The sequence below is a fragment of the Nerophis lumbriciformis genome, linkage group LG09 (genome assembly GCF_033978685.3).
Source record: "Nerophis lumbriciformis linkage group LG09, RoL_Nlum_v2.1, whole genome shotgun sequence".
Classification (NCBI taxonomy): domain Eukaryota; kingdom Metazoa; phylum Chordata; class Actinopteri; order Syngnathiformes; family Syngnathidae; genus Nerophis; species Nerophis lumbriciformis.
The window spans coordinates 52,047,501-52,074,466 of NC_084556.2; the positions used below are offsets into that span (position 1 = coordinate 52,047,501).

Consider the following 26,966-nt stretch of genomic DNA (forward strand, 5'->3'; position numbering starts at 1 on the left):
TAAAAAAAAGCCTTTTTTTAGATATATGCATACTAGTTTTAGCTATTTGGCTGTTCTAATTTTTATTTTTATTTTTATTTTATTTTTATTGTCTTTTTATTTTTTTTTATTTTTTTTTTTAATACACTGTAGCACTTTGAGGTTGTTTACTCAATGTAAAGTGTTTTTTGTTTTTTTTAAATAAAATCTATTACTTTTATTATTATTATTATATTAATCACAGTTTAAAAAGTGTACTTGTTCTGTTTTCATTTTGTTTTTAATTTCATGCACGCTACCAAATCAACAAATAGTTTCACATTACGTTCCCTGAAGGCAACCTTTTTGCTCAATTTAGGCCAAAAGTCTGAACATGAAAAAAAAAATTATTCTGGGGGAAAAAAAATAAAAAATCATCTTAAAAAATATTTAAATATGAAAAAAACAGAAGCTTTAATATCAACATTTATAATAATAATAATAATAATATATTTTATTTGTAAAAATCACTTTACATTGAGTAAACAACCTCAAAGTGCTACAGTGTATTAAAAAAATAAAAATAGACTAAAAAATGGAGAAGAGATGTTGACAAATGCTGACAAGGCAAAATGACTTAAGGAGGTTAGAGAGAAACCAGACAAATGAATAAAATAAAAAAAGTGTCCCTTCACTGGCTTCCTGTTTCACTCAGGATTGAATTCAAAGTCTCCCTACTAACCCATGGAAATGCCGCTCCCAGTCTGTGGAACGCTCTCCCTGACCACCTGAGGGCACCACAGACTGTGGATGCTTTTAAAAAGGGCTTAAAAACCCTTCTTTTAAAAAAAAGCCTTTTTTTAGATATATGCATACTAGTTTTAGCTATTTGGCTGTTCTAGTTTTTATTTTTTTATTTTTTTATTATCTTTTTATTTTTTTTATTTTTTTTAATACACTGTAGCACTTTGAGGTTGTTTACTCAATGTAAAGTGCTTTTTTTTTTTTTTTTTTTTTTTTACAAATAAAATCTATTATTATTTTTATTATTATATTAATCACAGTTTAAAAAGGGTACTTGTTCTGTTTTCATTTTGTTTTTAATTTCATGCACGCTACCAAATCAACAAATAGTTTCACATTACGTTCCCTGAAGGCAACCTTTTTGCTCAATTTAGGCCAAAAGTCTGAACATGAAAAAAAAATGTATTCTGGGGGGAAAAAAAAAAAATCAGCTTAAAAAATATTTAAATATGAAAAAAACAGAAGCTTTACTATCAACATTTATAATAATAATAATACTAATAATATATTTTATTTGTAAAAAGCACTTTACATTGAGTAAACAACCTCAAAGTGCTACAGTGTATTAAAAAAATAAAAATAAAAATAATAATAAAAAAATAAATAAAATAATACAAAAAATAAATAAAAATAAAAACTAGAACAGTCAAATAGCTAGAACTAGTATGCATATATGTAAAAAAAAAAAAAAAAAGAGGCTTTTTTATGAAAAGTAATTTTTATTTATGAAAGTAAAAAATGATAATAAATAATTTGTTCCAAAAAAAAAAATCATACTTGTATTCAATCTAAAAAATCAATGTGTCCATCTATTCCACATTCCAATCAGTGATTGTAAAAAGTATAGACACTTTCAAAAACAAAATCTGTTAAAGCACATAAGCCCGCTGGTTATATTTTTGTTTTTAAATGTTATTTTAAGCCCCTTGACACCATTCCCTGCTCTTGTACCAGATATTAGATGCACGGTCTTCTTCTTCCTGGCCTTTATTCTTGACAAGTTGTCAGCTTCCATTCGTCATCGGGTAATACAGCTCATGTGTTGCCATGGTTTCACATGCAGAGTCCTCACCGTGCGACCAAGGTCATAAAAGAAGCATCATAACAAACTCTTCTCCTCCGTCTGAGGTGTTGTTTTGTCATTCAGCACATTCCCCCAGGAGGCCAGTCTAATATGGAAGGTGACTGTGTGAATATACACCTGGTGTGAAGATGTGGGATTCTTTTCTAATAAGCTCTTGTCTCAGGAGGTAGAGTTGGAGGGCATTAGGACCATGCGACTCCATCAATGTTGTATATACACACTGCAAGTATATATATAATGTAGTAACAGACACCTTCATAAAAATATGTAATGTGTACAATATACACACTGCAAGTATATATATAATGTAGTAACAGACAGCTTCATAACAATATGTAATATGTACAATATACACACTGCAAGTATATACAGTATATAATGTAGTAACAGACACCTTCATAACAATATGTAATATGTACAATATACACACTGCAAGTATGTATATAATGTAGTAACAGACACCTTCATAAAAATATGTAATGTGTACAATATACACACTGCAAGTATATATATAAAGTAGTAACAAGACACTTTCATAACAATATGTAATATGTACAATTTACACACTGCAAGTATATATATATATAATGTAGTAACAGACACCTTCATAACAATATGTAATATGTACGATATACACACTGCAAGTATATATATACTGTAATGTAGTAACAGACACCTTCATAACAATATGTAAAATGTACGATATACACACTGCAATTATATATATACTGTAATGTAGTAACAGACACATTCATAACAATATGTAATATGCAGAATATACACTCTGCAAGTATATATATATAATGTAGTAACAGACACCTTCATAAAAATATGTAATATGTACAATATACACACTGCAAGTATATATATAAAGTAGTAACAAGACACCTTCATAACAATATGTAATATGTACAATTTACACACTGCAAGTATATATATATATAATGTAGTAACAGACACCTTCATAACAATATGAAATATGTACGATATACACACTGCAAGTATATATATACTGTAATGTAGTAACAGACACCTTCATAACAATATGTAATATGTACAATATACACACTGCAAGTATACGTATATAATATAGTAACAGACACCTTCATAACAATATATAAAATGTATGATATACACACTGCAAGTATATATATACTGTAATGTAGTAACAGACACCTTCATAACAATATGTAATATGTATAATATAAACACTGCAAGTATATATTTAATGTAGTTACAGACACCTTCATAACAATATGTAATATGTACAATATACACACTGCAAGTATATATACTGTATATAATGTAGTAACAGACACCTTCATAAAAATATGTAATATGTACAATATACACACTGCAAGTATATATATAATGTAGTAACAGACACCTTCATAAAAATATGTAATGTGTACAATATACACACTGCAAGTGTATATATAATATAGTAACAGACACCTTCATAACAATATGTAATATGTACAATATACACACTGCAATTATAACTATATATAATGTAGTTACAGACACCTTCATAACAATATGTAATATGTACAATATACACACTGCAAGTATAACTATATATAATGTAGTTACAGACACCTTCATAACAATATGTAATATGTACAATATACACACTGCAAGTATATATATATTGTAGTAACAGACACCTTCATAACAATATGTATTATGTACAAAATACACACTGTAAGTATTTATATAATGTAGTTACAGACACCTTCATAACAATATGTAATATGTACAATATACACACTGCAAGTATATATATAATGTAGTAACAGACACCTTCATAACAATATGTAATATGTACAATATACACACTGCAAGTATAACTATATATAATGTAGTAACAGACACCTTCATAACAATATGTAATATGTACAAAATACACACTGTAAGTATCTATATAATGTAGTTACAGACACCTTCATAACAATATGTAATATGTACAATATACACACTGCAAGTATATATATAATGTAGTAACAGACACCTTCATAACAATATGTAATATGTACAATATACACACTGCAAGTATATATATAATGTAGTAACAGACACCTTCATAACAATATGTAATATGTACAATATACACACTAAGTATCTATATAAAGTAGTAACAAGACACCTTCATAACAATATGTAATATGTACAATATACACACTGCAAGTATATATATAATGTAGTAACAGACACCTTCATAACAATATGTAAAATGTACAATATACACACTGCAAGTATATATATATAATGTAGTAACAGACACCTTCATAACAATATGTAATATGTACGATATACACACTGCAAGTATATATATACTGTAATGTAGTAGCAGACACCTTCATAACAATATGTAATATGCAGAATATACACTCTGCAAGTATATATATATAATGTAGTAACAGACACCTTCATAAAAATATGTAATATGTACAATATACACACTGCAAGTATATATATAATGTAGTAACAGACACCTTCATAAAAATATGTAATGTGTACAATATACACACTGCAAGTATATATATAAAGTAGTAACAAGACACCTTCATAACAATATGTAATATGTACAATATATACACTGCAAGTATAACTATATATAATGTAGTAACAGACACCTTCATAACAATATGTAATATGTACAAAATACACATTGTAAGTATCTATATAATGTAGTTACAGACACCTTCATAACAATATGTAATATGTACAATATACACACTGCAAGTATATATATAAAGTAGTAACAAGACACCTTCATAACAATATGTAATATGTACAATATATACACTGCAAGTATAACTATATATAATGTAGTAACAGACACCTTCATAACAATATGTAATATGTACAAAATACACACTGTAAGTATCTATATAATGTAGTTACAGACACCTTCATAACAATATGTAATATGTACAATATACACACTGCAAGTATATATATAATGTAGTAACAGACACCTTCATAACAATATGTAAAATGTACAATATACACAGTGCAAGTATATATATATAATGTAGTAACAGACACCTTCATAACAATATGTAATATGTACGATATACACACTGCAAGTATATATATACTGTAATGTAGTAGCAGACACCTTCATAACAATATGTAATATGTACAATATACACACTGCAAGTATAACTATATATAATGTAGTTACAGACACCTTCATAACAATATGTAATATGTACAATATACACACTGCAAGTATGTATATAATGTAGTAACAGACACCTTCATAAAAATATGTAATGTGTACAATATACACACTGCAAGTATATATATAAAGTAGTAACAAGACACTTTCATAACAATATGTAATATGTACAATATACACACTGCAAGAATATATATACTGTGATGTAGTAACAGACACCTTCATAACAATATGTAATATGTACAATTTACACACTGCAAGTATATATATATATAATGTAGTAACAGACACCTTCATAACAATATGTAATATGTACGATATACACACTGCAAGTATATATATACTGTAATGTAGTAACAGACACCTTCATAACAATATGTAATATGTACAATATACACACTGCAAGTATAACTATATATAATGTAGTTACAGACATCTTCATAACAATATGTAATATGTTTTATATACACACTGCATGTATATACATAATGTAGTAACAGACACATTCATAACAATATGTAATATGTACAATATACACTCTGCAAGTATATATGTATATATAATGTAGTAACAGACACCTTCATAACAATATGTAATATGTACAATATACACACTGCAAGTATATGTATATAATGTAGTAACAGACACCTTCATAACAATATGTAAAATGTACGATATACACTCTGCAAGTATATATATATATATATTGTAGTAACAGACGCCTTCATAAAAATATGTAATATGTACAATATACACACTGCAAGTATATATATAATGTAGTAACAGACACCTTCATAAAAATATGTACAATATACACACTGCAAGTATATATGGATAATGTAGTAACAGACACCTTCATAATAATATGTAATATGTACGATATACACACTGCAAGTATATATATACTGTAATGTAGTAACAGACACCTTCATAACAATATGTAATATGCAGAATATACACTCTGCAAGTATATATATATATATATATATATATATATATATATATATATATATATATATATATATATATATATATATAATGTAGTAACAGACACCTTCATAAAAATATGTAATATGTACAATATACACACTGCAAGTATATATATAAAGTAGTAACAAGACACCTTCATAACAATATGTAATATGTACAATATACACACTGCAAGTATATATATAAAGTAGTAACAAGACACCTTCATAACAATATGTAATATGTACAATATACACACTGTAAGTATATACAGTATATAATGTAGTAACAGACACCTTCATAACAATATGTAATATGTACAATATACACACTGCAAGTATATATATAATGTAGTAACAGACACCTTCATAACAATATGCAATATGTACAATATACACACTGCAAGTATATATATAATGTAGTAACAGACACCTTCATAACAATATGTAATATGTACAATATACACACTGCAAGTATATATAATATATATGTGTGTGTATATATATATATACACACATATATACACATTTACTGTGTGTATATATATAAATATATAGACATATACTATGTGTGTGTATATATATATATATATATATATATATATATATATATATATATATATATATATATATATATATATAGTTACTTTCCATGCAGTCGGCTTTCGGCCCCTGACCACATTTTTTAGCCCAATGTGTGTGTGTGCACACATTATTTTAATAGAATGAATACATCATTTATATAATTATAGAATTAATATATCATTAATTTAATTGTATATTAAGAGTATGTGAAAGTTGGACTCCTACTTTGTTTACTTCCGTGACAACCTTCTTAAAGTTGTGTAATCAATCAGAAATATCAAGCAGCTAAAATGCGCCAAACATGGAGGGACTGTCTGCATTTTTCCCATCATGCTTTGTAATGGATTTAAAATGGGTGTAATTCTGAATTTTTAATGGTGCAGGGACGTTTTTTTTAATAGTGTCCACAAAGTTCAGTGAGCAAGTTGCGTTATGTGTGACCATGTCTGTTGACTTTTTGTGTTGTTTTTTTTTTTTGCACCATGACTAGGGAAGGTTGTATGCATTGGGTCATATAGGGTTAAATGCTGCAAATGTATTTTTTTTTAGACTATAATTAAAGGTCATTGACCTGAATTCCTCACGTTGTGTTGGCATCAAAATTGTCAGACTATTGAAATAAATACAATCCAACTGTGGGTAAGATTCCTTGTTAAACTCCCGGGCCAAATTGAAGACGTCGGCGGGCTGTACTTGTCATCAAATTGTGCATTGTAAAACTGTCCATAGTTTGGACACCCCTGCTACATTTTTACTTTATTTTTATTTTATTTTTTTTGATGTACCTCTTGTTACATGATGCCCCTGTACACTTCTTTACGCCTTTCTCTACTTCCACTAACTCTATTCTCACCGGACCTGCTCCTCTGTCCGTCAGAGGGTAGATCTCCTACTAAGATTTACAGCCTAGATGAAAACTTAACCCACTTGGATTCATTGTTGCATTTACAAGTGGCTGTGTACTTCTGACTCTGTGTGTCATCAAGCAAATGTCTGTCCTTCTCACCTTGTGAGGCAATATTACTTTTTAATAAGATTTAAATAGGAATTAAAGCTGCAAGCAGCGTTGGTCGGGCCCGCGTATTTGGCAGGTGCTAGTCCTAAGTGTCCCAATACTTTTGTCCAGTTATAGTCCTAAGTGTCCCAAAACTTTTGTCCAGTATTAGTCCTAAGTGTCCCAATACTTTTGTCAAGTTGTAGTCCTAAGTGTCCCAATACTTTTGTCCAGTGTAAGTGTCCCAATACTTTTGTCCAGTTTTCGTCCTAAGTGTCCCAATACTTTTGTCCAGTGGTATTCCTAAGTGTCCCAATACTTTTGTCCAGTGTAAGTGTCCCAATACTTTTGTCCAGTTTTCGTCCTAAGTGTCCCAATACTTTTGTCCAGTGGTATTCCTAAGTGTCCCAATACTTTTGTGCAGTGTAAGTGTCCCAATACTTTTGTCAAGTTGTAGTCCCAAGTGTCCCAATACTTTTGTCCAGTTTTCGTGCTATGTGTCCCAATACTTTTGTCCAGTGGTAGTCATAAGTGTCCCAATACTTTTGTCTACTTTTAGTCTGAAGTGTCCCAATACTTTTGTCTAGTGTACCTACCTTGTCTGTATTGTGGCCACGTTGGTGCTGCCTGCTTTTAAGCAGCCATCTTGAAAAAACAGCAGCATCAGCGCTGAGGTTCTTTGAAGGCTCATAAAATCAAAACCGGAGCAGGTATCAAAACTCTTTCGCCAACTTTTAATCAGAAGGGTTCAATCTCTCTCCTGTGTTAGTTTGAAGCCGAAACAACAAACGCGCTCAGAGGAGATAATGTTTGAAGAAAGGTGACCGGTTTTTACAAAAATTTTGTTTTGAAGGGGGAATAGCAAACTTCCTGTTGATTTTTGCTGGGGGTTGTCAATTTATGAAATGTAGGTTAGACCTACATAGAGGTTTTTGTTTCATGTCTCTCCGACCTTCCCAGTGGGAGTTACAGGCAGTTTTGTCATTTTTTTCTTCCGAGGAGCAGTTTTTTCTGCGTTTTATTTTGAGATTTGGGGGCTAGGTTTTTTATAAGATCGCAATTTTTGCCAGTCCTGATGTGTGCGTTCAGTTTGGTGAGTTTTGAAGCATGTTAAGGGGGTCAAATTTCAGCTCAAAGAGGCAAAAGTTACTGTTTTTAGTACTTTTTTGTCTTGAAGGGGGAATTGCCAACTTCCTGTTGATTTTAGCCCGACAATGTACTATTATGAATTTTTTGTCTTGAAGGGGGAATTGCCAACTTCCTGTTGATTTTAGCCCGACAATGTACTATTATGAAATGTAGGTCTAAGTCAGACCTACATAGAGGTTTTTGTTTCATGTCTCTCCGACCTTCCTAGTGGGAGTTACAGGCAGTCTAGTTTTGTTTTTTTTCCTAGGGGGCGCTAGAGCGCAATTTTGAGTTTTGTGGTTCGGGTTTTTTTTAAAAAAGGCAATTTTCGCAGGTCCTGATGTGTGGGTCAAATATGGTGAGTTTTGAAGCATGTTAAGTGGGTCAAATTACAGTTTAACGTGGCGGCGGAAGAATAAAGAATAAAGAATAAAACCTTACAAATTCAATAGGTCCTTATGTCCCATTGTATAAGGACTCCCTTTGGGAGTCCTTATACAATGGGCCATGCGGGACCTAATTACCATATTTTCTGGAGTATAAGCCGCACCGGTATGCAAGCCGCACACACTACATTTTAGTATATATATTTTTTCTCTCCATATATTACCCGCAGATATATACATTGTGAAATAAGATATTTACACGGAAATATTTTGTAAATGTTTATTTACGTGCTTTAATTGTTTCCACGCGGTGCCGGTAACACAAAACAAAAAATCGTTAATGTGTTTATGCATCCTTTATGAGATGAATAAGATCCATCCATTTTCTACCGCGACCCCGAAAGGGACAAGCATGTTTCAATAAGGTTCAAGATGTTTATCTTCCGTGTGTACTTTTGTAAACACTTTTGAGTTCGAACAGTTTCTGGAAGTCACAGGTGTCAAACTGTCAGGTTTAAACACTGATGATCTATTAATCAGACAAGAAGCAAGGAATCATGCAGAGACAGAGTTCAATTTCGCTCATGAGGAGAACGCATGGAGTTGCACACTTAGCCACAGTCTCGCCCTACGCTCTAAGGTTCAGCTCCCGCGTCCCTCTATTTGTTCAGGAGTTCCACAGTCAACGTCACTGAGGCCGCATCTAAAAGGAGTGGTCACATATATCATGCAAAGCAGATCCAGGACGCACAATACGTGACGGAATGTGCTGGGAGGGGCCTTGTGATTTCGCCTGGTCTCCGCTTCGTCTGCGTGCTGTCGTCTTATCTGCGTTGAGGTCCTTGTTGTCTCTGCTTCGTCTGCGTGCTGTCGTCTTATCTGCGTTGAGGTCCTTGAAGTCCTTGGCTGTTAGCGGGCTAAAACAAAGATAACATCTGTGGCTGAAGTTTCGATTCTTGCACATATACAAAAGTCTAACTTGAGCACAATAGCTAATAACTATAGCAACGGACTTTAAGCATACTAAAGTTGTGTGAGGTTGCCGAGGTAGTTAAAAAGCTCCTCGGTGGCAAGGCCCCGGGGGTGGATGAGATCCGCCCGGAGTTCCTTAAGGCTCTGGATGTTGTGGGGCTGTCTTGGTTGACAAGACTCTGCAACATCGCGTGGACATCGGGGGCGGTACCTCTGGATTGGCAGACCGGGGTGGTGGTTCCTCTCTTTAAGAAGGGGAACCGGAGGGTGTGTTCCAACTATCGTGGGATCACACTCCTCAGCCTTCCCGGTAAGGTCTATTCAGGTGTACTGGAGAGGAGGCTACGCCGGATAGTCGAACCTCGGATTCAGGAGGAACAGTGTGGTTTTCGTCCTGGTCGTGGAACTGTGGACCAGCTCTATACTCTCGGCAGGGTCCTTGAGGATGCATGGGAGTTTGCCCAACCAGTCTACATGTGCTTTGTGGACTTGGAGAAGGCATTCGACCGTGTACCCCGGGAAGTCCTGTGGGGAGTGCTCAGAGAGTATGGGGTTTCGGACTGTCTGATTGTGGCGGTCCGCTCCCTGTATGATCAGTGTCAGAGCTTGGTCCGCATTGCCGGCAGTAAGTCAGACACGTTTCCAGTGAGGGTTGGACTCCGCCAAGGCTGCCCTTTGTCACCGATTCTGTTCATAACTTATGGACAGAATTTCTAGGCGCAGTCAAGGCGTTGAGGGTATCAGGTTTGGTGGCTGCAGGATTAGGTCTCTGCTTTTTGCAGATGATGTGGTCCTGATGGCTTCCTCCGGCCAAGATCTTCAGCTCTCACTGGATCGGTTCGTAGCCGAGTGTGAAGCGACTGGGATGGGAATCAGCACCTCCAAGTCCGAGTCCATGGTTCTCGCCCGGAAAAGGGTGGAGTGCCATCTCCGGGTTGGGGCGGAGATCTTGCCCCAAGTGGAGGAGTTCAAGTACCTCGGAGTCTTGTTCACGAGTGAGGGAAGAGTGGATCGTGAGATCGACAGGCGGATCGGTGCGGCGTCTTCAGTAATGCGGACGCTGTATCGATCCGTTGTAGTGAAGAAGGAGCTGAGCCGGAAGGCAAAGCTCTCGATTTACCGGTCGATCTACGTTCCCATTCTCACCTATGGTCATGAGCTTTGGGTCATGACCGAAAGGACAAGATCACGGGTACAAGCGGCCGAAATGAGTTTCCTCCGCCGAGTGGCGGGGCTCTCCCTTAGAGATAGAGTGAGAAGCTCTGCCATTCGGGGGTAGCTCAAAGTAAAGCCGCTGCTCCTCCACATGGAGAGGAGCCAGATGAGGTGGTTCGGGCATCTGGTCAGGATGCCACCCGAACGCTTCCCTAGGAAGGTGTTTCGGGCACGTCCGACCGGTAGGAGGCCACGGGGAAGACCCAGGACACGCTGGGAAGACTATCTCTCCCGGCTGGCCTGGGAACGCCTCGGGATCCCCCGGGAGGAGCTGGACGAAGTGGCTGGGGAGAGGGAAGTCTGGGCTTCCCTGCTTAAGCTGCTGCCCCCGCGACCCGACCTCGGATAAGCGGAAGAAGATGGATGGATGGATGGATGGAAAGTTGTTTGATAATATATATATATATATATATATATATACAAGATTATTCTAACACAAACCCAAGGCCCGGGGGCCAGATGTGGCCCGCCACTTCATTTCATTTGGCCCTCAAAAGCCTGGAAATAATATGTATCAATAAAGTACTGTAACTTTTCTTACTTAAATGTATTCTTTCTTTCTATTTTGGGAAAATAAATAAAAATACTCCATGTAATCGCAAATTATGTTAACTTAAATATTGTCTAATTATGCAAAAATATATTATCAAACATTCAAACCATTTTTTAAATAGAAATAAATGCTGATATATAAATAATGATTTCAAAGCAAGTTATCCATCAAATTGTGCATTGTAAAAGTAGCCAAATTTACTGTGGTTTTTACAGCATTTTTATCTAAATGAAAATGTACAGTACTTTTTTATTACTGTAATAAACTATGGTGCCGTTTTGGCATTTACAGTAATACACCGAAAAATCTACAGTTGTTGATTTGCGATTTAAAAAAAAAACAAAACAAAAAAACTGGCAGCTCAGTTGCCAACATTTTACTGTAAAATTCCTTTTTTTTAAAATTTACAGTAAAAAAAAATATGTAAATTTTACAGTAAAATTTTGGCAACTGATCTGCCTTTTTTTTTTTTTTTTTTTATCATAAAAACAGCAGTACTGTATTTCCATTTACAGTAATATCCACTACATTTTCAGGTGAAATTATTATTATTTTTTTACATTTTAGTATTGAAAGAATCTACTGATAAAATGCATTTAAAAATGGTGTAATAATAGTATTCCCTGTTAGATGCGGCCCTCTGGGGCCAAACATAACCGCGACGTGGCCCCTCGGTGAAAACGAGTTTGACACCTCTGCTTTAGTGGAGGATTGTCGTACATTGTTGGATTTCTTTGCCGAATCCATTCCATAATTTAGCCGTCAGCCAAGAAAAAATCCTTAGAGTAGCCGCACCTTTGTACAAGCCGCAGGGTTCAAAGCCTGGGAAAAAGTAGCGGCTTACAGTCCGGAAAATATGGTAGAGTGTTGTTGATTGTAGTGTTAACATCACATTGTTATACAAAACCAAATTAGTAACACTTTTAAGTAATTATTCCTTAAAACTGCTTCATATGTGTCATGACTTGGTCCGGGGTGTGTGCTTTTCCAGGATGCAACGGAAAGTTGGCTCGTGCGAGACGGGAATGAAGGTACATGATTTATTATTATCAAAAAAAGGAATAAATGAAAGCGCGCACAGTGGCGGAGAATAAACTATAAAACCAAAAGACTATAGCAAAAAAGTACAAACAAAAAACACGCACAATGGCGGAGAACAAACTATGAAACCAAAAAGACTATAAATATGGAACAAAAACTTACTTGGCTTGGACAAAAGTAGTTGCTTGAGGAATTGACATGAAAAGAAGTATCAGGCATGAACAGAGCATAAATGTGTTGAGGTCGTCAGGACGAACAACAGAAAATGAATGAACTTAAATACTTATGGACATGATTAGTGAAAGCAGGTGCGTGACTCAAAACGTGAAACAGGTGCGTGACGTGACAGGTGAAAACTAATGGTTGCTATGGTGACCAGAAGGGAGTGAAAAGACAGAAACTAAACAAAACATGACTTAAAACAAAACATGATAATACCGACATGACAATATGTGGTTTTTAACAGGTTTATACTGTCTGACATTGTCAACCCAGGACTATATTTTTGGACCATGTTGTATGAGTGATTACCGTATTTTCTGTCATGTCTGTGTAATCATGTTTTGTTTTAAGTCATGTTTTGTTTAGTTTCTGGCTTTTCACTCCCTTGTCTTGTTTGCATGATTACCCATTAGTTTCACCTGTTCCACGTTTGGACTCATTGTGCACTCTTGTTTGTCACCATAGCAACCATTAGTTTTCACCTGTCACGTCACGCACCTGTTTCACGTTTTGAGTCACGCACCTGCTTTCACTAATCATGTCCATAGTATTTAAGTTCATTCATTTTCTGTTGTTCGTCCTGACGACATCCCCGCATTTATGCTCCTGCACACTCTCCACACCCTGATGACCCTTGCTACTCTTTTTTTCATGCCGGTTCCATGCCAAGTAAGTTTTTCTTTATTAAGCCACAGTTAGTGTTTTGTTTAATTGTTCATAGTTTCTGCCAATGTGCAAGTTTTGTGTTTATAGTCTAGTTTTGTACCTCCGCCCCTGTGCGCGCTTTTCGTTTATTCCTTTTTTGATAGTTTAAATAAATCATGTACCCACCTTCAAGCCTGGACCAGTCCAGTTCATTTGCACCACGGGAGAACAAACCAAGCCACAGTCCAAGTCATGACATTTTCCAGACTATAAGGCGCACTTAAAATCCTTTTATTTTCTCAAAACTCGACAGTGCGCCTTATAACCCGGTGCGCCTAATGTGCGAAATAATGTTGGTTGTGCATACCGACCTCGAAGCTATTTTATTTGGTACATGGTGAAATTATAGGAGTGGCCAGTAGATGGCAGTCACACATAAGAGACACGTGTAGACTGCAATATGACTCAAGTAAACAACGCCAACATTTTATGGATAGTATACATTCTACCCTTGTGTTGTGTTCTGGTCAAATTTGACTGATTTAAAAGAAATGTTTTGGACAAAAGCGTCTGCTAAAGTCCCTAAATGTAAATGTATTAATGGCTGTAATTATCATACTCAAAGGAAAACAGGCTTACGCCGCATTCAGGAACATTCCAGAACTGAATGGTCTGTTGATATCCTGTTGGTGGACGAAGTCATGGAATTTTAGGTCAAATTAACTACATTTTTTTTAGAGATTAAACTTTTAAATCAGTCAAATTTGACCAGAACACAACAGAAGGGTAGAATGTATACGATCCATGTATTAAAAAAAATGTTTCAGGCAGTGGTGTAGTGGAGGGAATACAACCTGTTTGAGCCCACTGCAACAAGCCAGCTATTTTGACTACCACATTCACCCATGTTGTATAATTGCAACAATTATATAACAAGCTCTAAATGAAATTTGATGCATCTGTTCCACAATAACTTGCTTTAGATATTGTAATAACAACCAAAATTAAAGCTGCAAGCAGCATTGGTCGGGCCCGCGTATTTGGCAGGTGCTAGTCCTAAGTGTCCCAATACTTTTGTCCAGTGGTAGTCATAAGTGTCCCAAAACTTTTGTCTACTTTTAGTCCGAATTGTCCCAATACTTTTGTCTAGTGTACCTACCCTGTCTGCATAGTGTGGGCATGCTGGTGCTTCCTGCTTTTAAGCAGCCATCTTAAAAAAACAGCAGTGCAGCAGCATCAGCGCAGCGGTTCTTTGAAGGGTCATAAAATCAAAACCGGAGCAGTTGTTAAAACTCTTTCGAAAACTTTTAATCAGAAGGGTTCAATCACTCTCCTGTGTTAGTTTGAAGCCGAAACGACAAACACGCTCAGAGGAGATAATGTTTGAAGAAAGGTGACCGGTTTTTACAAAAATGTTGTTTAGAAGGGGGAATAGCAAACTTCCTGTTGATTTTTGCTGGGGGTTGTCAATTTATGAAATGTAGGTCTAAGTGAGACCTACATAGAGGTTTTTGTTTCATGTCTCTCCGACCTTCCCAGTGGGAGTTACAGGCAGTTTTGTCATTTTTTTCTTCCGAGGAGCAGTTTTTTCTCCGTTTTATTCAAAAATTGCTCTAGAGCGCAATTTTGAGATTTGGGGTTAGGTTTTTTTATTAGATCGCAATTTCTGCCAGTCTTGATGTGTGCGTTCAGTTCGGTGAGTTTTGAAGCATGTTAAAGGGGTCAAATTACAGCTCAAAGAGGCAAAAGTGACTGTTTTTAGTACATTTTTGTCTTGAAGGGGGAATTGCCAACTTCCTGTTGATTTTTGCCCGAGGAAATTAATTAATGAAAAGTAGGTCTAAGTAAGACCTACATAGAGGTTTTTGTTTCATGTCTCGCAATTTCTGCCAGTCTTGATGTGTGCGTTCAGTTTGGTGAGTTTTGAAGCATGTTAAGGGGGTCAAATTACAGCTCAAAGAGGCAAAAGTGACTGTTTTTAGTACATTTTTGTCTTGAAGGGGGAATTGCCAACTTCCTGTTGATTTTTGCCCGAGGAAATTAATTAATGAAAAGTAGGTCTAAGTAAGACCTACATAGAGGTTTTTGTTTCATGTCTCTACAACATACAGGGAGTTATAAGCAGTTTTCTTTCTAGGGGGCGCTAAAGCGCAATTTTGAGTTTTGGGGTTTGTTTTTTTGATAAAAAGTTTTGCCGTATATTACTGATGTGTGTGTAAAATTTGGTGAGTTTTGAAGCATGCTAAGGGGGTCAAATTACAGCGCAAAGTTGCGGAAGAATAATAATAATAAAACCTTACAAATTCAATAGGTCCTTATGTCTTATACAATGGGCAATGCGGGCCCTAAAAGTATATAAAAGACATTTTACTTACTTGAATCTGATGAATCCAGTCCAATGGAACAACAAGATGTTGTTCGAAGGAAACCTTGAGAGGTTGTGTGAGTTCATGGCCAGAAGGCGTGACTTGTAAACAAATGTACGATCCAATAGCATTGTGAGACTGAACAATAGGACCAAATGTCTATGTAAATGTGCTAAAAAAATAAATAAAATTAAAGCTGCAAGCAGCGATGGACGGGACCGACTTTGACGGCACATACAATCCAAACCGGAGCAGTAATTAAAACTATTTCGTCAACTTTTAATCAGAAGGGTTCAATCTCTCTCCTGTGCTAGTTTGAAGCCGACACGACAAACGCGCTCAGAGGAGATAACGTTTGAAAAAAGGTGACCGGTTTTTACAAAACTTTTGTTTTGAAGGGGGAATTGCAAACTTCCTGTTGATTTTTGCTGGGGGTTGTCAATATATGAAATGTAGGTCTAAGTGAGACCTACATAGAGATTTTTGTTTCATGTCTCTAAGACATTCCTACTGGAAGTTGCAGGCAGTTTTGTCTGTGTTTTCTTCCTAGGAGCAGTTTTGTCTGTGTTTTCTTCCTAGGGGGCGCTAGAGCGCAATTTTGAGTTTTTGGGGTTGGTTAGATCGCAATTTTTGCCAGTCCTGATGTGTGTGTCCAGTTTGGTGAGTTTTGAAGCATGATAAGGGGGTCAAATTATAGCTCAAAGAGGCAAAAGTGACTGTTTTTACAAAACGTTTGTTTTGAAGGGGGAATTGCAAACTTCCTGTAGATTTTTGCTGAAGGATGTCAGTGTATGAAATCTAGGTCTAAGTGAGACCTACATAGAGGTTTTTGTTTCATGTCTCTAAGACATTCCTACTGGAAGTTACAGGCAGTTTTGTCTGGGTTTCTTTCCTAGGGGGCGCTAGAGCGCAATTGTGGGGTTTGGTTTTTAGATTAAATCGCAATGTTTGCTAGTCCTGATGTGTGTGTCCAGTTTGGTGAGTTTTGAAGCATGTTAAGAGGGTCAAATTATAGCTCAAAGAGGCAAAAGTGACTGTTTTTACAAAACTTTTGTTTTGAAGGGGGAATTGCAAACTTCCTGTAGATTTTTGCTGAAGGATGTCAGTGTATGAAACCTAGGTCTAAGTGAGACCTACATAGAGGTTTTTGTTTCATGTCTCTAAGACATTCCTACTGGAAGTTACAGGCAGTTTTGTCTGGGTTTCTTTCCTAGGGGGCGCTAGAGCGCAGTTTTGGGGTTTGGTTTTTTGATTAAATCGCAATGTTTGCTAGTCCTGATGTGTGTGTCCAGTTTGGTGAGTTTTGAAGCATGTTAAGGGGGTCAAATTATAGCTCAAAGAGGCAAAAGTGACTGTTTTTACAAAACATCTGTTTTGAAGGGGGAATTGCAAACTTTCTGTAGATTTTTGCTGAAGGATGTCAGTGTATATGAAATCTAGGTCTAAGTGAGACCTACATAGAGGTTTTTACAAAACGTTTGTTTTGAAGGGGGAATTCCAAACTTCCTGTTGATTTTTGCTGGGGGTTGTCAATATATGAAATGTAGGTCTAAGTGAGACCTACATAGAGATTTTTGTTTCATGTCTTTCTGACATTCCTACTGGAAGTTACAGGCAGTTTTGTCTGTGTTTTCTTCCTAGGAGCAGTTGTGTATGTGTTTTCTTCCTAGGGGGCGCTACAGCGCAATTTTGAGTTTTGGGGTTGGGTTTTTTTTTATTAGATCACAATTTTTGCCAGTCCTGATGTGTGTGTCCAGTTTGGTGAGTTTTGAAGCATGTTAAGGGGGTCACATTATAGCTCAAAGAGGCAAAAGTGACTGTTTTTACAAAACTTTTGTTTTGAAGGGGGAATTGCAAACTTCCTGTAGATTTTTGCTGAAGGATGTCAGTGTATATGAAATCTAGGTCTAAGTGAGACCTACATAGAGGTTTTTACAAAACTTTTGTTTTGAAGGGGGAATTACAAACTTCCTGTTGATTTTTGCTAGGGGTTGTCAATATATGAAATGTAGGTCTAAGTGAGACCTACATAGAGATTTTTGTTTCATGTCTTTCTGACATTCCTACTGGAAGTTGCAGGCAGTTTTGTCTGTGTTTTCTTCCTAGGAGCAGTTTTGTCTGTGTTTTCTTCCTAGGGGGCGCTAGAGCGCAATTTTGAGTTTTTGGGGTTGGTTAGATCGCAATTTTTGCCAGTCCTGATGTGTGTGTCCAGTTTGGTGAGTTTTGAAGCATGTTAAGAGGGTCAAATTATAGCTCAAAGAGGCAAAAGTGACTGTTTTTACAAAACTTTAGTTTTGAAGGGGGAATTGCAAACTTCCTGTAGATTTTTGCTGAAGGATGTCAGTGTATATGAAATCTAGGTCTAAGTGAGACCTACATAGAGGTTTTTACAAAACTTTTGTTTTGAAGGGGGAATTACAAACTCCCGTCCTTGCACGCTACACCGCTACAACAAAGATGACGGGGGAAGACTCTGTCGAAGGTGAGCCACGTAAATAAGAAGCGACATCCTGAAGATGATCGGCTTGAAGATGATCTGTAAAACATAACCTATGCAACATTTTGACCAAAGAACCACCATTACATGTTATGTAGACCAGTGATTTTCAACCACTGTGCCGCGGCACACTAGCAAATCAATAATCATAATAATGTGCCGTTGTCTAGTGCCTGTGCTGTGTAGAGCTTGGCAGGGTAATCTTGTAATACTCCATACCAGTAGGTGGCAGCAGGTAGTTCATTGCTTTGTAGAAGTCGGAACGCGTCGAGGATGGTTCGTCGTGATCCCAACATGCAGAGCACAGCGGGAGACAGCGTGCAGGTAAAAAGGTATGTAACGCTTTAACCAAAAAGATCCCAAAAAGTCCCACTAGGAAAAGGCACATAGGAATGGCTATGTAAAACTGAACTGGCTACAAAGTCAACAAACACAGAATGCTGGACGACAGCAAAAACTTGCAGCGTGTGGAGCAAAGACGATGTCCACAAAGCACATCCTGTACATGACATGATACGTTACTCTTGCTCCTGTTCTTCTTGAAAGGATTGAAAACCATTCCCTTGGTCTTTGTTTGTCACACAGCCCTGCTGACGTGCCGCCCTGATGAGTTCCAGTGTGGCGACGGTTCTTGCATCCACGGAACCAAGCAGTGCAACAAGGTGGACGACTGTCCCGACCACAGCGACGAATCGGGCTGCCTCAACGGTGGGTTCTTGGTCTTTGGGATTTCTAGTCGGGGTCCTTTCTCACGTGTGGGTTGGTCTCGATTCTCTTTCAAGCAGTATAAGTAGGGGGTGTGCTAACATGCTATTGCTAACATCTTACATGCTAGTGCTAGCATGCTAACAGCTAACATGCTAGTGCAGGGGTCGGCAACCCGCCGCTCCGGAGCCGCCGCATGCGGCTCTTTGATCACTCTGATGCGGCTCAGCAGCTTACTTGCTGAACCCCCCAATTTTCCCGTGAGTCTTCCGGATTTCAGTGCCTCTCGCAGAAAATATTCACCGATTTTCACCCTTACGGCTATAATAAAGGCGTGCCATGATGGTACAACATTTGGCGCCCTCTACAATCTGCATTAACAGCGTGCCAGCCCAACACTTGTTAAACAATTTTCATCTTTTGCTTGCCCACGTACGTGACAGCAAGGCATACTTGGTCAACAGCCACACAGGTTACACTGACGGTGGCCATATAAAACAACTTTAACACTCTTACTAATAATGCGACACACTTTGAACCAAAACCAAACAAGAATGACAAACACATTTCGGGAGAACATCTGCACCGTAACACAACATAAACACAACAGAACAAACACCCAGAATCCCATGCAGCCCTGACTCTTCCGGGCTACATTATACACCCCTGCTACCACCAAACACCGCCCCCACCCCAACCCTGCTCCCTCACACATCAAACCCCCCCTATGTTAAGAGGGTCAAATTATAGCTCAAAGAGGCAAAAGTGACTGTTTTTACAAAACTTTTATTTTGAAGGGGGAATTGCAAACTTCCTGTTGATTTTTGCTGGGGGTTGTCAATATATGAAATGTAGGTCTAAGTGAGACCTACATAGAGATTTTTGTTTCATGTCTTTCTGACATTCTTACTTATACACCCCCCCTCTGTGCGTCGGTTGAGGTGGGCGGGGTTTGGTAGCGGGTAAAGTGTGCGGAACAAACGACTGACCATTTTCGTCGGCTTTCCCAACACCCTCGTATTTTGAACAAATTTCATCCATCTTTGGGCCACTGGTGCAACTTGAATCCGTCCCTGTTGGTGTTGTTACACCCTCCGACAACACACCGACGAGGCATGATGTCTCCAAGGTACGGAAAACAGTCGAAAAAAAACGGAAAATAACAGAGCTGATTTGACTCGGCGTTTGAGAAAATGGCGGATTGCTTCCCGATGTGACGTCACAACGAATATTAGAAAGGCGTTTAATTCGCCAAAATTCACCCATTTAGAGTTCGGAAATCGGTTAAAAAAATATATGGTCTTTTTTCTGCAACATCAAGGTATATATTGACGCTTACATAGGTCTGGTGATAATGTTCCCCTTTAAATCCAAATGTTTTCCTTTCTCTAGTGTCGATAAAATCGATCAATTCCATCTTAAACGACGTTGGATCGATACCTATGGGGGTTCATATGGCCCCATTTGTCGCCGCTTACCTGACACATGAAACGTGACAAATTAGGGTGGGGTTGCACTATCCAATTTAGCCGCCAGGTGGCAGCAGAGAGTTCCATCCATCCATCCATCTTCTTCCGCTTATCCGAGGTCGGGTCGCGGGGGCAGCAGCCTAAGCAGGGAAGCCCAGACTTCCCTCTCCCCAGCCACTTCGTCCAGCTCTTCCTGTGGGACCCCGAGGCGTTCCCAGGCCAGCCGGGAGACATAGTCTTCCCAACGTGTCCTGGGTCTTCCCCGCGGCCTCCTACCGGTCGGACGTGCCCTAAACACCTCCCTAGGGAGGCGTTCGGGTGGCATCCTGACCAGATGCCCGAACCACCTCATCTGGCTCCTCTCGATGTGGAGGAGCAGTGGCTTTATTTTGAGCTCCTCCCGGATGACAGAGCTTCTCACCCTATCTCTAAGGGAGAGCCCCGCCACCCGGCGGAGGAAACTCATTTCGGCCGCTTGTACCCGTGATCTTGTCCTTTCGGTCATAACCCAAAGCTCATGACCATAGGTGAGGATGGGAACGTAGATCGACCGGTAAATTGAGAGCTTTGCCTTCCGGCTCAGCTCCTTCTTCACCACAACGGATCGATACAGCGTCCGCATTACTGAAGACGCCGCACCGATCCGCCTGTCGATCTCACGATCCACTCTTCCCCCACTCGTGAACAAGACTCCGAGGTACTTGAACTCCTCCACTTGGGGCAAGATCTCCTCCCCAACCCGGAGATGGCACTCCACCCTTTTCCGGGCGAGAACCATGGACTCGGACTTGGAGGTGCTGATTCTCATCCCAGTCGCTTCACACTCGGCTGCGAACCGATCCAGTGAGAGCTGAATATCCTGGCCAGATGAAGCCATCAGGACCACATCATCTGCAAAAAGCAGAGACCTAATCCTGCAGCCACCAAACCAGATCCCCTCAACGCCTTGACTGCGCCTAGAAATTCTGTCCATAAAAGTTATGACCAGGATTGGTGACAAAGTGCAGCTTTGGCGGAGTCCAACCCTCACTGGAAACGTGTCCGACTTACTGCCGGCAATGCGGACCAAGCTCTGGCACTGATCATACAGGGAGCGGACTGCCAAAATCAGACAGTCCGATACCCCATACTCTCAGAGCACTCCCCACAGGACTTCCCGAGGGACACGGTCGAATGCCTTCTCCAAGTCCACAAAACACATGTAGACTGGTTGGGCAAACTCCCATGCACCCTCAAGGACCCTGCCGAGAGTATAGAGCTGGTCCACAGTTCCACGACCAGGACGAAAACCACACTGTTCCTCCTGAATCCGAGGTTGGACTATCCGGCGTAGCCTCCTCTCCAGTACACCTGAATAGACCTTACCGGGAAGGCTGAGGAGTGTGATCCCACGATAGTTAGAGCACACCCTCCGGTTCCCCTTCTTAAAGAGAGGAACCACCACCCCGGTCTGCCAATCCAGAGGTACCGCCTCCGATGTCCACGCGATGCTGCAGAGAGTTGAATATCTTAAAATGTGTTTTGTGTAGAGATGTCCGATATTATCGGCCGATAAATGCTTTAAAATGTAATATCGGAAATTATCGGTATCGGTTTCAAAAAGTAAAATGTATGACTTTTTAAAACGCCGCTGTACGGAGTGGTACACGGACGTAGGGAGAAGTACAGAGCAGTTGCGTCTCCCAGTCATACTTGCCAACCCTCCCGATTTTCCCGGGAGACTCCCGAATTTCAGTGCCACTCGCGAAAATCTCCCGAATTTCTCCCGATTTCCACCCAGACAACAATATTGGGGGGCAGTGCCTTAAAGGCACTGCCTTTGCGTGCATAATATAATACAGTCGCATAATATCTACGGCTTTTCACACACACAAGTGAATGCAAGGCATACTTGGTCAACAGCCGTACAGGTCACACTGAGGGCGGCCGTATAAACAACTAAAGCTGCAAGCAGCGATGGACGGGACCGACTTTGACGGCACATAAAATCCAAACCGGAGCAGCAATTAAAACTATTTCGTCAACTTTTAATCAGAAGGGTTCAATCTCTCTCCTGTTGCTAGTTTGAAGCCGACACGACAAACGCGCTCAGAGGAGATAACGTTTGAAAAAAGGTGACCGGTTTTTACAAAACTTTTGTTTTGAAGGGGGAATTGCAAACTTCCTGCTGATTTTTGCTGGGGGTTGTTAGTATATGAAATGTAGGTCTAAGTGAGACCTACATAGAGATTTTTGTTTCATGTCTTTCTGACATTCCTACTGGAAGTTACGGGCAGTTTTGTCTGTGTTTTCTTCCTAGGAGCAGTTTTGTCTGTGTTTTCTTCCTAGGGGGCGCTAGAGCGCAATTTTGAGTTTTGGGGTTGGGTTTTTTTATTAGATCGCAATTTTTGCCAGTCCTGATGTGTGTGTCAAGTTTGGTGAGTTTTGAAGCATGTTAAGGGGGTCAAATTATAGCTCAAAGAGGCAAAAGTGACTGTTTTTACAAAACTTTTGTTTTGAAGGGGGAATTGCAAACTTCCTGCAGATTTTTGCTGAAGGATGTCAGTGTATATGAAATCTAGGTCTAAGTGAGACCTACATAGAGATTTTTGTTTCATGTCTTTCTGACATTCCTACTGGAAGTTACGGGCAGTTTTGTCTGTGTTTTCTTCCTAGGAGCAGTTTTGTCTGTGTTTTCTTCCTAGGGGGCGCTAGAGCGCAATTTTAAATTTTTGGGTTTTTTTTTTTTTTTTATTAGATCGCAATTTTTGCCAGTCCCGATGTGTGTGTCCAGTTTGGTGAGTTTTGAAGCATGTTAAGAGGGTCAAATTATAGCTCAAAGAGGCAAAAGTGACTGTTTTTACAAAACTTTTGTTTTGAAGGGGGAATTGCAAACTTCCTGTAGATTTTTGCTGAAGGATGTCAGTGTATATGAAATCTAGGTCTAAGTGAGACCTACATAAAGGTTTTTGTTTCATGTCTCTAAGACATTCCTACTGGAAGTTACAGGCAGTTTTGTCTGGGTTTTCTTCCTAGGGGGCGCTAGAGCGCAATTTTGGGTTTTGGGGTTTGGTTTTTTGATTAAATCGCAATGTTTGCTAGTCCTGATGTGTGTGAAGCATGTTAAGGGGGTCAAATTACAGCTCAAAGCTGCGGTATAATAATAAAGAAAGAAAGAATAAAACCTTACAAATACAATAGGGTCCTCTGTCCCAAAGGGACATTGCGGTCGTTAATAAAACATAACAGATTGTTTTTTAGGATGGTTAAAGGTAACGTTGTAATTTTACAAGAAGGGGTGTTACAGGGTTATATAAAGTCTACACTGAGGGCGGCCGTATAAACAACTTTAACACTATTACAAATATGTGAACCCACACCAAACAAGAATGACAAACACATTTCGGGAGAACATCAGCGCCGTAACGCAACATAAACACAACAGAACAAATACCCAGAAGCACTAAGTCTTCCGGGACGCCACAATACACACCCCCATTAATCGATTAATGGTTACAGGCCTAATATTTTCTTATGAATGTTTGACGTTGTAGAGCAGGGGTCCCCAAACTACGGCCCACGGGCCGGATACGGACACCCAGGATCCAAAATCCGTCCTAAGTTTAAAAATGTTATTTTTATTTTTTTATTATTATGTAATATTATTATTATTATTATGTTGCAGCCACCAGATGTGAGGGGCCACTGAAGTTCCAGTGCAAGAATGGCGAGTGTATCGACAGTTCCAAAGTGTGCGACTCCGTCAAGGACTGCAAGGACCGGTCAGACGAGCCCAAGAAAGAGTGCGGTAAGAGGAAGCCTTCTCTCTCCGAAATATAACCCGCACTCACTTCCTGTTCGGACAATATTATATTTTGTACACACGTTTATTGTGGCCCGGGATTTTTGAGCTACGCCGTGTGCGTTTTGTTGCATTTTTGCCACAGTGAGGGTGAGTCCACAACGCACTGAATGTGAGTGCGGTTTGATTTGACGGGAACAATTTCATTTGGTCCACTGTGACTCGTGTATATACAGGTAAAAGCCAGTAAATTAGAATATTTTGAAAAACTTGATTTATTTCAGTAATTGCATTCAAAAGGTGTAACTTGTACATTATATTTATTCATTGCACACAGACTGATGCATTCAAATGTTTATTTCATTTAATTTTGATGATTTGAAGTGGCAACAAATGAAAATCCAAAGTTCCGTGTGTCACAAAATTACAATATTGTGTAAGGGTTAAATTTTGAAGACACCTGGTGCCACAAACTAATCAGCTGATTAACTCAAAACACCTGCAAAGGGCTTTAAATGGTCTCTCAGTCCAGTTCTGAAGCCTACACAAACATGGGGAAGACTTCAGATTTGACAGCTGTCCAAAAGGCAACCATCGACACATTGCACAAGGAGGGAAAGACACAAAAGGTTATTCTTGAAGATGCTGGCTGTTCTCAGAGCTCTGTGTCCAAACACATTAATGGAGAGGCAAAGGGAAGGAAAAACTGTGGTCAGAAAAAGTGTACAAGCGATAGGGATCACCGCGCCCTGGTCAAGATTGTGAAAAAAAACCCATTCAAAAATGTGGGGGAGATTCAGAAGGAGTGGACAGCTGCTGGAGTCAGTGCTTCAAGATCCACCACCAAGAGACGCTTGAAAGACATGGGTTTCAACTGCCGCATACCTCGTGTCAAGCCACTGTTGACCAAGAAACAGCGCGCAAAGCGTCTCACCTGGGCTAAGGAAAAAAAGAGCTGGACTGCTGCTGAGTGGTCCAAAGTCATGTTTTCTGACGAAAGCAAATTTTGCATTTCCTTTGGAAATCGAGGTCCCAGAGTCTGGAGGAAGACAGGAGAGGCACAGGATCCACGTTGCCTGAAGTCTAGTGTAAAGTTTCCACCATCAGTGATGGTTTGGGGTGCCATGTCATCTGCTGGTGTCGGTCCACTCTGTTTCCTGAGATCCAGGGTCAACGCAGCCGTCTACCAGCAAGTTTTAGAGCACTTCATGCTTCCTGCTGCTGACCTGCTCTATGGAGATGGAGATTTCAAGTTCCAACAGGACTTGGCGCCTGCACACAGCGCAAAATCTACCCGTGCCTGGTTTACGGACCATGGTATTTCTGTTCTAAATTGGCCCGCCAACTCCCCTGACCTTAGCCCCATAGAAAATCTGTGGGGTATTGTGAAAAGGAAGATGCAGAATGCCAGACCCAAAAACGCAGAAGAGTTGAAGGCCACTATCAGAGCAACCTGGGCTCTCATAACACCTGAGCAGTGCCAGAAACTCATCGACTCCATGCCACGCCGCATTAACGCAGTAATTGAGGCAAAAGGAGCTCCAACCAAGTATTGAGTATTGTACATGCTCATATTTTTCATTTTCATACTTTTCAGTTGGCCAACATTTCTAAAAATCCCTTTTTTGTATTAGCCTTAAGTAATATTCTAATTTTGTGACACACGGAATTTTGGATTTTCATTTGTTGCCACTTCAAATCATCAAAATTAAATGAAATAAACATTTGAATGCATCAGTCTGTGTGCAATGAATAAATATAATGTACAAGTTACACCTTTTGAATGCAATTACTGAAATAAATCAAGTTTTTCAAAATATTCTAATTTACTGGCTTTTACCTGTATATGCCGGTATGTTTGTGAAAAATGTTGTTATTTTCTAAATCCATTCCCAACCTCTTATGGTTAGGGGGGGGGGGTCCAAAGTTCCGTAATATTAGCATGCTAGCTTTTTTCAACACCCCGGCGTCATATATTTTGCTACTTGATGAGTGATACCCGTTAGCTTGCTGACATTAGTATGCTTGCTTTTTATTCAGGTCAGATTTTGGTAGTTGATGCATGCTAACGTTAGCATGCTAGCATTTTAAACACATTGTTCAGGCACCCACCTCAGAGTAATATACTTGAGGCATGTTACAGCTAGCATTTTGGCACGCTAACATGAGCATGCTAGATTTTGTTTAGCTAATTTAGCACCTCAGTGTCCTACGTTTTGGTATTTTGGTATTTCACTAATGGTAACTGTTAGCATGCTATTGTTACAATGGTGGCATACTACTGTTAGTAATTAATTCATTAAAGTACCAATGATTGTCAAACACACACTAGGTGTGGCGAAATTATTCTCTACATTTGACCCATCACCCTTGATCACCCCCTGGGAGGTGAGGGGAGCAGTGAGC

General features: G+C 38.8%; 1 protein-coding gene across 3 annotated transcripts in view; it reads left to right on the forward strand.

Moving 5' to 3' along the window:
• Positions 1 to 26,966, forward strand: part of LOC133607870 (low-density lipoprotein receptor-related protein 8-like) — a 457,948-nt gene that overhangs the window by 223,337 nt on the left and 207,645 nt on the right. For all 3 annotated transcript variants that reach the window (XM_061962897.2, XM_061962895.1, XM_061962896.1), the window contains exons 6-7: positions 19,191 to 19,313; positions 24,444 to 24,566. In XM_061962897.2, the coding sequence (XP_061818881.1) occupies positions 19,191 to 19,313; positions 24,444 to 24,566 (246 nt within the window). The remainder of the gene's footprint in view (positions 1 to 19,190; positions 19,314 to 24,443; positions 24,567 to 26,966) is intronic.